The sequence below is a fragment of the Nuphar pumila genome, chromosome 15 (assembly GCF_984573655.1).
Source record: "Nuphar pumila chromosome 15, dmNupPumi1.hap1.1, whole genome shotgun sequence".
In the NCBI taxonomy this organism is placed as follows: domain Eukaryota; kingdom Viridiplantae; phylum Streptophyta; class Magnoliopsida; order Nymphaeales; family Nymphaeaceae; genus Nuphar; species Nuphar pumila.
This window is the reverse complement of record NC_143263.1, coordinates 43,640,779-43,657,925: the sequence shown is the minus strand read 5'-3', so window position 1 is coordinate 43,657,925 and position 17,147 is coordinate 43,640,779. Positions and strand designations below refer to the sequence as shown.

The following is a 17,147-nucleotide window of genomic DNA, read 5'->3' as shown; positions in this document are numbered from 1 at the left end:
TGGAATAATATACATGAATGCGGCAGCATACTATGGAAGCAACTTGTTTAAAACATAGCATGAACTTAGTCAACTATTTCTTTTCCCTTCAATTTATTTCCAGCCTCACGTTTCACCATTTCACCGTCTTACATGTGCGCCAATTATATCCACGGAGCGCTTACCGTCCTCTGTTTCCACTCCCTTATCCTTCTTCTGCAAGTAATCTCACTCCAAGATTTGAAGAATCTTTGTTGGTGTCTCTAATTTGATTAGTCCAGACGAGAAAAGGGAAGAGAAGAAGCTGACGAGATGGTGGTCTCCCCTGTCATTGCAGCAAGGGTTGTGTTCAGCGTGCTGGGGTTGTTCATGTTGGTGACTCTCCTCTACACTCTCTTCACTGATGGCTCTCCCTTTCGTCTGGAGCTCCTCACCAAGTAACTTCTTGTTCCCTTCTTCCTCTCTTCTTCTTCTCTTTGCTAATGTTTTTTAGCTTTCATATATTGGCTTTATTGAAGGCCAGTGCATAAGTATCGAAAAATTTGTATTTTGTGGGGATAAGTGGGAAATAAGAGGCACCAACAAAGTATTTTACAAAAATCATGCCAAAGATGTTTCAGAAGAGATTTAAATTATGGAATTTGATGCCGAATGCTGTTGGGAATCGGATTTCTTTGCTTGAGAGACAACAATCTGTCTTTTTTTAATCTACTACTTATTTGTTTATCCTTTGGATATTTCTATTGAATTTCTTTGGTTCTGTAGTTGCATTGATGTCTCGTGTGCATACGTCTCTGGCTTTTTTCTTTTTTGTCTGCAAAATGGTGAATTATACAACACCATGCTGTTGAAATTGTTTTTTTCATGTTGTTTGTTGCATTTTTGGCTCACTATTGTAGTAGTTTTTGCAATTGGTTGTATGTGTTGGATCATATTTCGGATCACACAGTTTCTCAATCGTCATCATGATATAAAACACGAAATAAATCAAGAAATACAACATTGTAAAGAACATGATTAACAGACGACCGAAACAGTAACAGGGAGCAAGCATGTCGGTTTCCGCAAACAACCAAAATCCAGACGTCAGCATACGAACAAACGAATGCAAAGAACATAAAGAAAACAACATGAACATGTTTAGTTTATGTATCAGGCTAAGGCGTACGAAAGTACTCACCTTAGAGAAGATTCGCCCCCACATACTGTGCAGATCAGGGTCCGGCGTCCTTCCCCCAGGATACAATAGCCACGACGAACCGAACGGTGCACTCCGACGGATCGTCCTTCGAAAACAGCCTCTTCGAACCAAGGTTGCAGAACAACCCCTTTCTGGATAACTCACAGGAAAGAGAAAGAGAGAGTAACAGGAGAGATGGGAAAATCGCAGAGCTCTTCTTCAGAATCCGTCTGTCTCAGTCCTCCCGTAACCCCACCCCTGACCACGCTTTTATAACCCACGAACGGTTATGAAACGTGGAAGGAGCCCGTTACGGAATCCGAGGGACGTGATCTGTTAACGGTCTTCGAAAGATCGAGACCCGTTACGGAATCCGAAGCGTCATAACGGGCACGGAATACGAGGAGTCGTGACCCGTTATCCATTCCCATAACCCGTTACTGAATCCAAATCCAAAGAAACTTTGGGTAAAAAGATACTTGTCTTGATTGGATATGGCCCTAAAGGGCCAATTACCCGAACCCGAACCCGAACCCGGCCCGGCTCGGCTCGGCTCGGCACGGCACGGCGGGCGGGCGCGCGCGCGCGCGCGTGTGTGTGTGGTGGTCATCCCACTCCCTTGTTCTCAGGAACAAGTGTATGAGTTCTCAAGTGGCTTATAAAGCCCTCAGAAATCTCAAGCACAAGCAATGTGGGACTATTCCACCTCATCAAGACCACCTCTTTCAAAACAGCCCAGTTTCTCCTTTGAATTCTCTCTACCGTCCTTCTTACACCTAACATTCCCCCACAAATTCAAAAAATGAAATGGGAGAAAACCAAGATGCAAGATGTGACAATCTGCAACAGGACATATCATGCTTTCAGCAATGGTACCTTCCGGTTTGAACCACTACCTTAGTTGACTAACTTTACCCCCACAGGAACGAAGTGAACTGAAGTCTTGAACTTGAACCTTTGGTGTAGGAGTGTCCATTAGCAACAACATGATAAAGGTTCTGGTTGTAATCTTTAGGGGCGGCGCGTTAATGGCCATGCGCCCGAATCCTGTTTCATGAGTGACTTCAGGAATAACCCAATTCCTTGAACTGCGGCCACACAGTCACACTCACATAGGTGGGCTTCTCCAAAGATGCACTGCTAACATCTCGCCTAGAAGCCTTTGAACCCATTCAGAGTTTTAACTCTTCCTTAACTTGCAGCTACAGCACCTTTCCAGAGTAAACATGGGAACAGACACAGATACAAAGTATCATCTTTAATAAGGTGCTATCCAGTTCACCCTACAGCTTGTTATTACCACATTGAACCTACTTTGTGGGATCTCCACTCAGATAGGTTGGGTTGCTACTGTAGATGAACTACTGATGGGTTTCAGTCCCATCCCCTCTCTGGATTTTAGGACTAAAGACTTATCTAGTCCTTTCGTTAATGGGTCAGCTGTGTTTTCTTTGGATCCAACATAGTCCACAACAACCACTAACTGAGACACCAGTTCCCTTACAGATTTTATCCTGACTTGGATGTGTCTCCTCTGCTTTTGGTTATATTTTGTGCTTTTAATCTTTGCAATAGTGGCCATATTGTCACAATGCACAGATATCGCAGGAATTGGCTTGCACATTAAAGGAAGTTCCTCAAGAAGTCCCTTTAACCATTCAGCTTCCAATCCAGTGACATCTAAAGCACAGAGTTCAGCCTCAAAAGTAGACCGAGACAAGATGGTCTGCTTTACTGATCTCCAGGCGACTGCGCCGCCACCCAAGGTAAATACATACCCTGTCACGCCATAACTGCCAGAGTTCATGGCTATCCAGCTCGCATCACTATATCCCTCAAGAACTGCAGGGAATCTCTTGTAATGCAAACTCAAGGAAATAGTTCATTTCAGGTATCTAAGTACCCTGTCCAATGCCTTCCAATGAGTGCGATTTGGACAACTTGTGTATCTACTTAATTTTGTCACGGAGAACGAAATATCCGGTCTCGTGCAATTTGCAAGATACATCAAACTTCCAATAATCTGGGAATACCTCAATTGAGACACAAGAACACCAGTCGTATTCTTATGAAGAGGGATAGAAGGGTCATATGGAGTTGCTACAGATCTCCCTTGGTTATAACCAAATTTAAAAAGTACTTTCTCGACAAAGTGAGATTGAGAAATGGTTAACCCTTCAGCTGAACGAGTCAGCTTTAAGCCTAAGATCACGCTTGCAACACCCATATCCTTCATATCAAATTTACTACTAAGAAACGACTTTGTCTCATTAACAATTCCCATATTGGAACCAAACAGTAGAATATCATCTACATACAGGCATAAAATAATACAACCATCACTTTTAACTTTACAATAAACACACTTATCAGATTCATTGACAACAAAGTCAAATGATAATATAATATTATCAAACTTCTCATGCCATTGTTTAGGGGCTTGTTTCAGTCCATATAATGACTTAACAAGTCTACAAACTTTATCTTCATTACCAGGAGCCACATAACCCTCAGGTTGATCCATATAAATCTCTTCTTTAAGATCGCCATGCAAGAAAGCGGTCTTCACGTCCATTTGATGGACCGAGAGATCATAAATGGAAGCCAGTGCAATAAGCACCCTAATAGTGGTCATCCGGGTAACCGGAGAATAGGTATCAAAGTAATCTATTCCCTCCTTTTGTTTGAACCCCTTGGCAACCAGTCTCGCCTTGTACTTGTCAATAGATCCATCTGGTTTCAACTTCTTCTTAAAGATCCACTTGCACCCAATTGTGGAACTACCACGAGGGAGGTCAACCAGTTCCCAAGTACCATTAGAGATAATGGAATCCATTTCACTCTTGATGGCATCTTTCCAATGCTTTGCTTCAGGTGAAGCCATTGCATCTCGGAAAGTGGGAGGATCATTTTCGATAAGGTAAGTGATAAAGTCACTTCCCAAATCCTTGGTAATCCTTGGTCTCTTGCTCCTTCTAGGTTCAACCACTTCCTCAGACTCATCGGGTCTAGGATGGGAACAAGATGGTTCTACCCCCACATCTGTCATCCTTTCCACATGTTCGGGAATAGAACCAGAAGTTGAAGGTATATCTACAGAAGACAGATTCTGAGGTACACCAACTTTCATGGGAAATACATCCTCAAAGAATGTAGCTTCTCGAAGCTCTACAATAGAGTTAACATCTATGCCAGATATCTCAGACTTAATTACTAAGAACTTGTAGGCATAGCTGTTCTCTACATAACCCAAAAAGACAGCATCTACTGTTTTAGGACCCAACTTCTTTCTATTGTGCTCTGGGACAAGTACCTTAGCAAGGCACCCCCACACTTTAATGTATTTTAAGCTAGCTTTCCTATTTCTCCAGAGTTCGAAAGGGCTACTATCCTTATGCTTCTGAGGTACTCTATTCAGAATATGGCAAGCCGTATTCAGAGCATCCCCCCACATATAGGTAGGTAATCCAGAACTCCCAAGTAGAGTATTTATCATGTCAGTTAGGGTTCTATTCTTTCTTTCTGCAATCCCATTGGATTGAGGAGAATATGGAGCAGTAAACTCATGAACTATTCCAACAGATTTGCAATATTCATCGAGTTTATTAGAAGTATATTCTCCTCCTCTATCAGACCTCAATCTTTTAAGTTTTCTACCAGTTTGTGTTTCTGCTTCATTCTTAAAGTTAAGAAACTTATCAAAAGCTTCATCTTTTGATTTTAGCAGATACACGTAACAGTATTTAGTGCAATCATCTATAAAAGTGATAAAATACTTTTTATGATTTCTAGTTAACACTCCATTAAACTCACAGATATCTGTATGCACCAGATCCAATATTTCAGAATCTCTAACAATCGTATGGAATGGTTTCCTACATTGTTTTGTTTGCACACAAATTTCACATTTTTTAGTTTTATCAATGGAATGCTCAGGAATCATTTTCAAGTTCATCATGCGTTTCACAAAATTGAAATTCACATGACCTAATCTGTTATGCCATAAATCAGATGATTCTATGTTATAAGCAACATTAGACAATGAATCAAAAGAAACATCATTTTCTAATTTATCACTGCAAACATGTTCAACATGAAGTTTGAATAAACCATTATCTAAATACCCCTTGCCAATAAAAGTTCCAGAATGTAAAATAACAACTTTATTACATTTAAAGTTAAATTCATAACCCTCTCTAACAAGACATGAACCACTTAGAATGTTCCTTCTAACTACAGGCACATGATGCACTCTGTGTAAAGATAGAACTCGTCCTGAAGGAAACTTCAGATCCACGCGTCTAATCCCTAACACCTTTGCAGCCGTTGAATTGCCCATAGTCACGGATCTGCCTGCAGCAGCCTGGTATGAGACAAAGACAGACTTATCAGCACAGACGTGCACATTAGCCCCAGTGTCAACCAGCCACTCAGTTGGCTCATAAACGTGATAGATTTGTGGGTTAATAGAAACATACCCAGTACTGGTCCCAACGACCTCAGTCACCATGTTGACTTGAGGCGTTCCTTCTGTGGTCCCATGAGCTTTGGCTTTCTTGGAAGGACATTCCTTAGCCCAGTGCCCAACCTGCCCACAGTTCCAGCAAGGTTTGTTCTTTGCCTTTTTCTGGATTTTGGCCTTAGGTTTAAACTGGTTTTTCATTGCAGATTTTGGTTTTTGTCCCTTGCCCTTAAAAGCTCCGGTCATCATGTTCACCTTAGGCGGTTCAGTTGGCATTACGATCTGTTTCTGGCTCCTATGCTCCTCTTCAATGACAATGGCTACCATAAGATCATCTAGAGAAATTTTTCCTCTACGGTGCTTAAGAGACATACCGAAGTCTACCCAAGACTTAGGAAATTTCTCTACGATGGTCATAACCTGAAACTTCTCAGGAAGTTTCATTTCAGCCTCAGCCAAACTATGGAGCAGTAGCAGAAACTCGTGTGCCTGCTCAGTGACCGACTTGCCTTCTACCATCTGATATTTCAGAAACTTGGCAACGGAGTACTTTTCAAGACCTTGGTCTTCGGTATTGTACTTCTTGTCAAGTTGATCCCACAAACCCTTAGCAGTGGTAGACGAAGAACAGTACACATCGAACAATGTGTTGGACAGAGCCAACAATATGCAACCACGGCATATACTGTCATTTTCTTTCCACTCTACAGCCGCAGTGACTGCAGCAGGGTCAGGGTTCGTATCAGACACTGAAGGGCAGTCGATTTCCAGAACATTCAACAGCCCTATCGTAGTGAACCAGATCTTCATGCGTTGCTGCCAACGCTTGAAGTTCTGCCCGGCAAACTTTTCCGGCATACCGGACATGTCCACTTTTGGTACAAACGCAGAAGAAGTCGACATGCTTAGAATCTTCTCTAAGACTGTTGGATCATATTTCGGATCACACAGTTTCTCAATCGTCATCATGATATAAAACACGAAATAAATCAAGAAATACAACAGTGTAAAGAACATGATTAACAGACGACCGAAACAGTAACAGGGAGCAAGCATGTCGGTTTCCGCAAACAACCAAAATCCAGACGTCAGCATACGAACAAACGAATGCAAAGAACATAAAGAAAACAACATGAACATGTTTAGTTTATGTATCAGGCTAAGGCGTACGAAAGTACTCCCCTTAGAGAAGATTCGCCCCCACATACTGTGCAGATCAGGGCCCGGCGTCCTTCCCCCAGGATACAATAGCCACGACGAACCGAACGGTGCACTCCGACGGATCGTCCTTCGAAAACAGCCTCTTCGAACCAAGGTTGCAGAACAACCCCTTTCTGGATAACTCACAGGAAAGAGAAAGAGAGAGTAACAGGAGAGATGGGAAAATCGCAGAGCTCTTCTTCAGAATCCGTCTGTCTCAGTCCTCCCGTAACCCCACCCCTGACCACGCTTTTATAACCCACGAACGGTTATGAAACGTGGAAGGAGCCCGTTACGGAATCCGAGGGACGTGATCCGTTAACGGTCTTCGAAAGATCGAGACCCGTTACGGAATCCGAAGCGTCATAACGGGCACGGAATACGAGGAGTCGTGACCCGTTATCCATTCCCATAACCCGTTACCGAATCCAAATCCAAAGAAACTTTGGGTAAAAAGATACTTGTCTTGATTGGATATGGCCCTAAAGGGCCAATTACCCGAACCCGAGCTCGGCTCGGCACGGCACGGCGGGCGGGCGCGCGCGCGCGCGCGTGTGTGTGGTGGTCATCCCACTCCCTTGTTCTCAGGAACAAGTGTATGAGTTCTCAAGTGGCTTATAAAGCCCTCAGAAATCTCAAGCACAAGCAATGTGGGACTATTCCACCTCATCAAGACCACCTCTTTCAAAACAGCCCAGTTTCTCCTTTGAATTCTCTCTACCGTCCTTCTTACACCTAACAGTATGTTACTAAGATTTTACCTTGTACCTGTTTTCCTGATTCTGCACCGTGTAGCATATTTGTATTATATTTGACTTGTTTCAATATCATGTTGGCGTGGGATATTTGTTCTAATGTCAAGTTGCACTTCGTGATTGTTGTAGAATAGAGATCCAAACGAAATGAATAAGCTTGGTGTATTAAGTTGTATTTTTTATTTTATTTTATGTTTGCTTGATCGAAGAATGGACAGATTATGCTCTAACTAAGAAAGTTTGGGTAATCATGCTTGTATCTAACCTCGTCTGTGGTTGCTTTCGTACTCAACCACATACTCGGAGAAAGAGAAATACATATTCATTTTTTAAAAATTCATATCTTAAGCATGCACTAGCTTCATGCATCCACCTGAAAGGACTGACTGTACAGCTTTAAGAACTGTCTGATATATACCTTCCCTCTTATAGATTATCATCCGAAGATATTTATACTCACTGAACTGGTGAAATTTTGCAGGTGGATGGCAGCAACTTTGGTTGATTTCTATATTAATGTCGCAGTTATTTCGGTATGACATTCACTTATCTTCTTAAAAAAGGAATATTGACACAACTTTGAACAAATTATACACTAGGCTGCAAGTTCTGCTCTGTCACATGGATGTGTTTGTAGATTCATAGGTATGGCCATTTTTCTGAAGTTTGATGGACAAGTATATAAGTGGATGCAGGAATAAAAATGGTGTATCTTTGTGGCATAATTTCTACTTTTCCATCAAGAGGTTGAACTTATAAGTGAGTTGATCTTGGATAAGACAGGCATCTATAGTTATGCCCGATAAATTTAGTTGTGATATATACATTGACATGTCTTTATTCCTCACTCTGGTTTTGGTTTCTGTTGACTTTGATGTCATAGGAATCATGTGGTTGCTAAGCGAGAACATCAGTAAACAACTCTCTTATTGGTATCTAATATGCCCGCAGCTCTACTACCATACTACTGCTACTAGTAGCAAATCTGGTGGCATTGTTGTTGTTGGACTGAAATGCTGCTGTTGGTACTACCACTATTACTTCATCAATGGCTAAATTTTGATGAGAGATTGGGAGTTTGCTTGAATTCATCTACTTTCAAGTGTCTGGTTCCCAACTTGCTGTCAACTTGGCCTGGCTTACGAAAACTGGTTAAAAATCAAGATAACTGATAATTTTTGCTCGCTTGTTAGTTCAATTGAATCTTATAGCATTATTTAGGTTGGACTGTATCTTGTCATTCCTTTTCACCATTAAATCAATTGTTTCTACTACTTTCATTACCGCTTCTACTATTACTACTACTACTATGGGTGCTGCTGTTGTTGTCATCGTTGTTGTTGTTATTATTATTATTATTATGGTTTGGTACTATTGTTATTACTTCAGCAATTCCTAAACTTTGACAACTAGGTAATCAAGCAAGTAACTTGACTTGAATTCTTCAAGTCTCTGATCTGACCTGCACAGAAGTCTCAACTGGGCCTACCTTACACAAACTAGTCAAGTATTACGAGCTGAACTAATCATTCTGCTACTTGTTGATTTTGTTAAATCATGTGTCCACTCTGAAAGTTGTCTGTATCTCATTATCCTCTTTTAATTATTGAATCAATCAACCATGTGGGTTGTTTTCTTCCACCAGAGTATAAAATATAAATTGACTTTTATCACCATCGAATTGATCAGCCATGCGAGTCATTTCAATTTTAAGCATCTACACACATACACACACACGTGGTTGGTTGTTAGCATCCAAATTTCATTGTCTTAGTTGTGTACCCTGTTTGCTTTTTAGCTGGTGATCTTCTTGATTTAGGTGAATTTAACTTCCTTTCTGACAAGGAATAGTGTATGTGCATTGTGCACATATACTTTATCGTTCTTTGCAATCTTCCTCAAAATTTGATTTTGGCTGCTGATTTTGTTACGATAAAAGTTCACAAATTTATCGTATATATGCTTTTTGTTGTAGGTCTGGGTCATCTACAAGGAATCCAATTGCATCAGTGCTCTTCTTTGGGTAATTTTGTTGATATGTTTTGGCAGGTATGTCACCTCCATGGCTTGATTTTATACCCATGCATGGAAAATATTATGAAAAATGGAAAAATTTTGGTGATCACTGAGAAGCTCTTCACTTATAGGTTTGCAACTATTGATTTTTAAATATTAAATAGCTCCTTTTCTAACAGTTTTCCAAGGTTGTATTGAAAATTTGAAGATGATAAATGGATTTTGACATTGATGTATAGCAAACATTACTTGTGCTCTTGGTATGTTACTGATATATATTGTTGTCTATTTCTTATTTATCAATGTGGTTTTGTTTTCTAAATAGTTATTGGGAGTGTAGGTTCATTTATAAATCACTTGCATGTCTGTACTGCCAGGCTACTTTCTTTGTTTTGTTTGTTTGTATGTGAAATATGTGACCTTTTATGGGCTCTGGTGGATTCATGTTTGCCTGCTTTGTCAGCCATGCTGTTAGAAAGTGGCTTTGAATACATTAGGTTCAATAAAGAACCCATACACATGCACATGAAGTGCGAATAAACCCATTAAAGGGAACAACACAAGCACATAATGTGCTAACACATAAACCCACACAAGGGGCAAAAATATGACATAAAGTCATAAGTTGAATATTATTGAAGAAGAAGGAAGAAGGGGGTATAAACCCCATACAATGGAGCATAAGCTCCTCCAAGGAGTTAAGAATACAAAGGGAGAGACCCCTATTTATAACACAAGAGAGGGGCCACCAAGAAGGCTCCCAAAGGAGTCGTTGGGAGCCCCCAACGGTCACATTTGTGACCGTTGGGGGCTCCCCAACGACTCTTTGTGGAGCCTCCCTAGGTGGCGCAAACCACAAAAAAGGGAAAAATAAAAAAGAAAATTAAAAATAAAATTACAAACATATTCCAAATGGAATATGCGTAAAAACTGTGAAATGTCTAAACTACCTCTATGCCTATAAATAGATAAATATATATTTTATACATATAATTAGGATAATACATATGCATATATACCATATATGAATATGTATTATCCTTTATATATATAAAATATATATAATATTACAATTGTCGAATGATACATTTTAACACCCCCCCTCAAGCTTTGCGTGGGGGAACGAAAAGATTGAAGAAAGCAAGAAGAAGAATCTCAAGGCTTCAAGAGCCTTCAGGACGAATGTCATTGTAAATGTCTCCCTCCAATGTCTTTAACGATGAGCACCTTCCATGATCTATCCAAGGTACTTCTTTTCCTCTTATCTTCAAGATCCTGAGGAACAACAACAAAGAACAAGTAAAAAGTATCTTTGCACTTTACTCAAAAAAGAACATTCCTAACAAGGTACAAAATTTATGCATAATAGGATAATTACTTTAGCATGAAAAGAAAAATTTAGAAAACCAAAGTTTTCAAAATCATATATCGTGTTTAAAGAGTGAGCGGAAACATATTGCAAGAATGCATAATACATTCATAAGGTCCAATATTGGACAAACACAACCCCATAATGGGGGAATAACAAAATAGTCCACTAAGGGACACCACAATAATCCTACGAAGAGACATAAGCAACATATACTTTATTGAATGAGATCCTAAAAGGCCATAAAGAGCATATGCATATATTATCATGAAATGAATTAATACGTAAAGGAATCATTAATGAACATGCTTCAAACATGTAATGAAGTGCCAAACAAGAGAAACGAAGTCTCCAAGCATACTTTAGACAAAAAATAAACACAAGAGTTCACAAGGTTTTAAATCCATTTACGAAGCAAAACGAATAGTGTTATTTGAGTAGAGAATCTTACCCATTTAGAAAAATCTCACTCAATTGACAAAAAAGGACACATTTTGCATACAAAAGTGGCCAAAATACCATAAGCACTTAATATATAGATTAAATGTCAAAAAATCAACTTGATTTTAAAATATGAATATCAAAAATATGATTCACTTGAATATCTTAAAACACAAGTCATGAATGAAATTTTGCAAATTTCAACAATAGTTCATCCATTACAAACAACTACCTCATTAGTCCTCCAAAACCCATAAATCAAGTGTATAAACTACTAGATCAAGAATATAAATATAATGTCATTAAAGGCCAAAGACACACACAAAGGTGTGCAAAAGAATCTCTTGTCTACATATAATAATACTTGAAATGAGTGCATCTACGACAAGAACAAGAGAATACACGCCAACATAGACCAAAAGCATCTCTTGTCTACGTAAAAATACACTCAAAACCAAGTATGTTCAGCTACTAGAACAAGAGTAACAAGCCAACCATGGGCTAAAACACAATACATCTCTTGTCTATATAAGATGGCACTTGAAATGAGTGAAATAAGCCAACCATGGGCATACATCTCAGCGACTAGAGCAAGGACACAAACGCCAACATGGACTAAAATCACACACCATGGTGTGAATCAACGTACCTTGTCTACATAAAATAACACTCAAGACAAGTGTGTTCAGCTACTAGACCAAGAGAGCAAAAACCAATAAAGGGCTACCAACACACGAAGGTGTAATAAAATTCTTGTCTACATATGATGACACTTGGATAAGGGGCATAAAAGGAGAAGACTTTTGAGGTAATCAAACTTGTAATGACAAACATATATATAAATCAAACCTTGAATCAATAAAACAATATTCTTCAAAAAAGAATACCCATAAAAATAACATTTTGGAATAAACCATGTAAAAGTATCTTCAACAATATATAACAACCGATAAAACAATATTCTTGAAAATAAATGTGTGAACATACGCACACCAAGAACATATGGAACACTTGTGCACAAAAGCACAAAATCACAAATGTGCAAATGCACTCATAATTTTCATAAACAATGGAAGGTTGGGCAATAATCCCTAAAACCTTGATTTCAATATACCTTAAAACATTTTAAGGTTTCAAACATCATATATCCATCACATTTATATATAAATAAGAGCAGTCATAAGATCAATGGCCAACATCAAACTAGTGACACACTCATATACCAAATCATTCTAGAGTCCCAAGGTGCCCATAACTCACCTCAACCCCCATCTATAATATGGTAAGTGGACAATCTAAAAAGACATAACAACGAGTGTCACACTCATAATTAGAGATCATATACCAAATCATTCTAGAGTCCCAAGGTGCCCATAACTCACCTCAACCACCATCTATAATATGGCAATTTGGACAATCTAAAATGATATAACACGAGGTGCCCATAACTCACCTCAACAAACATCTCTAATAAAACAATAATAAGGCCAAAACAATGATGCATTAAAGAAACATGTGATGGACAAATATAAATGCCACAAAAAGGCAATAAACACTTTAGGAATCATTTTTCAAAGAAAAGAGGACCGATTAAAAATTGAATCAAAGGTCCAATATAATCAATCACAATAATATGCTTTATAACAACAATTTTGCATAAACATGAATTATGCTTAATCTTCAAAAGAAGTCATTTATACAAAAAAGACTTATTATGCAACTAACACAATTATGAAATATTAAGCAACATCATGCGTAAGAACCGATTTGGAATAATCAAAAAGTAAAAAACATGCCTCAACTATGATAGATATAAAGTGCAATTAAATGCACACCAAATGATAATAGATGCACTTTTATGCAATGCAAGATTTTTAAATGACAATAATCTTGAATAAGCAAATAACAAACTTAGGCCAATATAGGCATTCATAAAGATGGTGAAGTTTGAAAAATCTTATGAAATCCACTATTGTAACTTAAAAAATGATGCTCACAACCAATCTCAAAAGATCCACAAAGGGTTACAAGTATTAATGAATCGTTGAAGGATATTATGCAAGGAAAAAGATAGTCACAAACAATCTTCTCACAACAACCATGAAATCTTCATAAAAGAGTATATACTCACAAGAAGATTATAAGGACCGAAAGGCTCCTTAAAGAGAGCTCAAAACACACAAAATTCCCAAAGAAGGGGGAAACTCCACTAAAGTGAGAGAAATTCCAACAAAGAAGAATAATAGATTTGTTAAAAAAACCTTATGATAAAGTAAGATTGTACTATGGCATAAATCTATAAAATTAAACATTTATTGAGGAAAAATTCAAAAGCTTTTAAGTTTTATCAAAAAACATGACTTAATAGATTATTACGAACTCCTAATGTAATAAGTACGCAACAAACATTAGTGAAGACCATAAATTTTATAATGAGACAAGCTCTTTAAATCAAATTGAAAAATCTTTTAAGAGTATAAAGATGCAAAGAAAATCACCATATTCCATAAGACTATTTTAAAACTTAATTCAACCGGAATTATATAAAAAAAAAACTTTCTTGATTAAATGTTGCTCATATAAAAAGGACACATTGGGTAAGTGAATCAAAACTTATTAAGGAATTTAGCATTTTTCGAAAAATTACATCTCACAAACATTTTAATCTTAACATACCTTTCTTTAAAGACTTACCATATATAAAAGGTATTCTTATAAACAAAGTTAGATTTAAAATATAAATTCAAGGCTCCAATGGTCATAAATCTTTACCGACCCATTAAGTTTTGAGCAATCATATATCTAATTTTTCGCCAAACAAGTTATCATTTTCAAATTTTTCAAAGAAAAACATACGAAAAAGTATGTATACGAAAAAGATTCAATAGAGTATCAAGTAACTCAAATTTTTATAAAAAGACATAATGACAAAGAGTACACATAAAAAAAACATATTAAATTCTTCATACAATACTTAAGGAAATAGAATGCATACCTAATAACTTTAAGAAAGAAAAGAGAGAGAAATAAATACTTCACCATTTTTCTTTAAAAAATTCTTGAATACCACGCTTCCCGATGCACCAAAGAGCAACTCGATCTCAACTTGGCTCTGATACCATGTTAGAAAGTGACTTTGAATACATTAGGTTCAATAAAGAATCCATACACATGCACATGAAGTGCGAATAAATCCATTAAAGAGAACAACACAAGCACATAATGTGCTAACACATAAACCCACACAAGGGGCAAAAATATGACATAAAGTCATAAGTTGAATATTATTGAAGAAGAAGGAAGAAGGGGGTATAAACCCCATATAATGGAGCATAAGCTCCTCCAAGGAGTTAAGAATACAAAGGGAGAGACCCCTATTTATAACACAAGAGAGGGGCCACCAAGAAGGCCCCCAAAGGAGTCGTTGGGAGCCCCCAACGGTCACATTTGTGACCGTTGGGGGCTCCCCAACGACTCTTTGGGGAGCCTCCCTAGGTGGCGCAAACCACAAAAAAGGGAAAAATAAAAAATAAAATTAAAAATAAAATTACAAACATATTCCAAATGGAATATGCGTAAAAACTGTGAAATATCTAAACTACCCCTATGCCTATAAATAGATAAATATATATTTTATACATATAATTAGGATAATACATATGCATATATACCATATATGAATATGTATTATCCTTTATATATATATAATATATATAATATTACAATTGTCGAATGATACATTTTAACACATGCAACTCAGTGCTTCTTTGTCTGTCTGAGTTCCCTCACTTTTGCATAGTCACAGGCGTTCCGTAAGCTCAAAAAATCAGGCTCATCTATTGCCTGTGGTTTCCTGCAATTTGAGATGTCCTAGATTGTTTCAGTCATGACTTCCCATCCATTCTAATTAATCACAGCATTTATGAATTTACATATTATGGCAATAATATGTTTCTACATTTAGTAGTCTCTGCTCTTTCATTCAGCTTGTGTTCGATCTTTGTGTGTGCATGCATGTCTACTTGTGTGTGTGATTGACTGAAATTATCATACTGAATTCTTTTTACATCTTGAGTTGCAGCATCTCCACATGTGCTTACATCGTCATCCAGCTTTTCAAGCTCTCACCTCAAGATCCACTCTACCTTGTCCTTTTGAACTCACGAAGCAGGCAAGAACCAACTGTTTCAGCACAGTGTGAAGCTTTATTTCGTATTTTCTACCAAATTTTTGTGGTGTAAGAGCAGAATCCCCTTCATTAGATATAAGAATATTTAATAAGTGAAAGACAAAGAAAGTCAACAATATATGTTTTGACATTCTGAATTCATGCATGAAATTATACTATGACATATTTTATATCATTTCAAAAACTTGACTGAAGATCAGCTTGCATAGGCATCACATTCTCTCTTAAGTTATTTTTCTCTTTCTTCCTCTTTTTTTCTTTTAGTTTCTTTCAATGTTGATGTGATAATAATTCCCTGGTGGGTATTCAGACCCAACGGACTCAGGTAAGATGCCCTGCTACCATTCATTCATTACATATAATCACCTAATTAACCTTACATATTCACCCCTACACATCATAGAGGCAGCTTGCTCAATGGTTGGAGTTCAGATATAATTATTTTATCTAGATAGAAAGCCTTTTTTTTATAATACTAGATAGAAAGCATTAGTGATACTAAAAATGAGAAATATTCACTTATTTCATGAAATTTATTCTGTTGACAGTTACCTTTAACTTCAACCTCAGCCCAATGCTGTTGTCTCTTAATTTTGTTTTTGTTTGTTTACTAATTCAAAATTTTAATTTCTGTATCTATAGCAGATTTTCTTCTGTGCCAGGAAGGGAATGTGAATCATACTAGCAGCAGTTAACCTCGGTGCCATCACAAACGTGCATATATATCTTTTGCTTGTATCCCCAAGTAATCTAAATTAAATGTCACAGATATGGACCACAGAATCTCCAGATTTAGTATCATAAATTTGCCATTTTCTTTCTTTGACTTTCTTTTCTTCATTACCACTTCCATCTCTATGTTCTTAGATAGGGGCATCCATGAAATGCACAATGTGCAAGAAAAGCATGCAGTACTCCCTACTTGCATGATTGCTCTAATTTCTTGTTTTCCCATCCTTCCTTTCAGCTGCTGCTAAATTGTATTGGTATCAAGTTGGCTCTTTTATTCCACTTTGTTTATGGGTCTTGTAATATTTATTGAAAATCTTATTTACTTTTAAATGAAACTGATTAAAATATTTTTCACCAAGGTATGTCCTCTTGGGCAATTATCCAAACATGTATCTGTGTCAGGTGCGTTGTTTGTTGATGCCTCAGATTGACAGTTCAGTAAACTGAACCTTGTATGTCAGCAGCATATGCATGAATGTGTGACAATTCTCATTGATGCATCAGTTGCAAATGCGATGGTTTAAGTGCTAATTTTGATACTGGTAACGAGCTTCATGCTTCAGCCATGTATGAAACAAGCTTCTTAATGGTGATTGGTCTGTATCCTATTCATGCTACTAAGACAATGGGACATTTAGCCTGTTTCGATCATTTAAACCAATAATATAGAATGAGGCCTCACTGGACCAGTTGGGTCGTGTGTGTGTGTGTCTCATTCAGTTTGTAATGCCCACCTGCTGAATGAAGCTGGAAGTCTATTCTCTTCTGTTTAAACTTGGTATATCATAAAAATATTTGAGTTCAATATCAAACTTGGGCTTTGT

At 37.6% G+C, this 17,147-nt stretch overlaps 1 protein-coding gene across 2 annotated transcripts; it reads left to right on the top strand.

Moving 5' to 3' along the window:
* Positions 1-151: 151 nt before the first annotated feature.
* Positions 152-16,707, top strand: LOC149815270 (uncharacterized). Of its 2 annotated transcripts, none has more exons than XM_089988591.1 (5): positions 152-416; positions 8,058-8,109; positions 9,552-9,625; positions 15,484-15,639; positions 16,234-16,707. In XM_089988591.1, the coding sequence occupies exons 1-5, from the start codon at positions 292-294 to the stop codon at positions 16,274-16,276; spliced, it is 450 nt and encodes a 149-aa protein (XP_089844717.1). In that variant the 5' UTR covers positions 152-291; the 3' UTR covers positions 16,277-16,707. The 2 variants fall into 2 exon arrangements, with proteins under 2 accessions (XP_089844717.1, XP_089844718.1); XM_089988592.1 differs by having other exon boundaries at positions 157-416; positions 15,484-15,573; positions 16,237-16,707.
* The last annotated feature ends 440 nt before the right edge of the window (positions 16,708-17,147 follow it).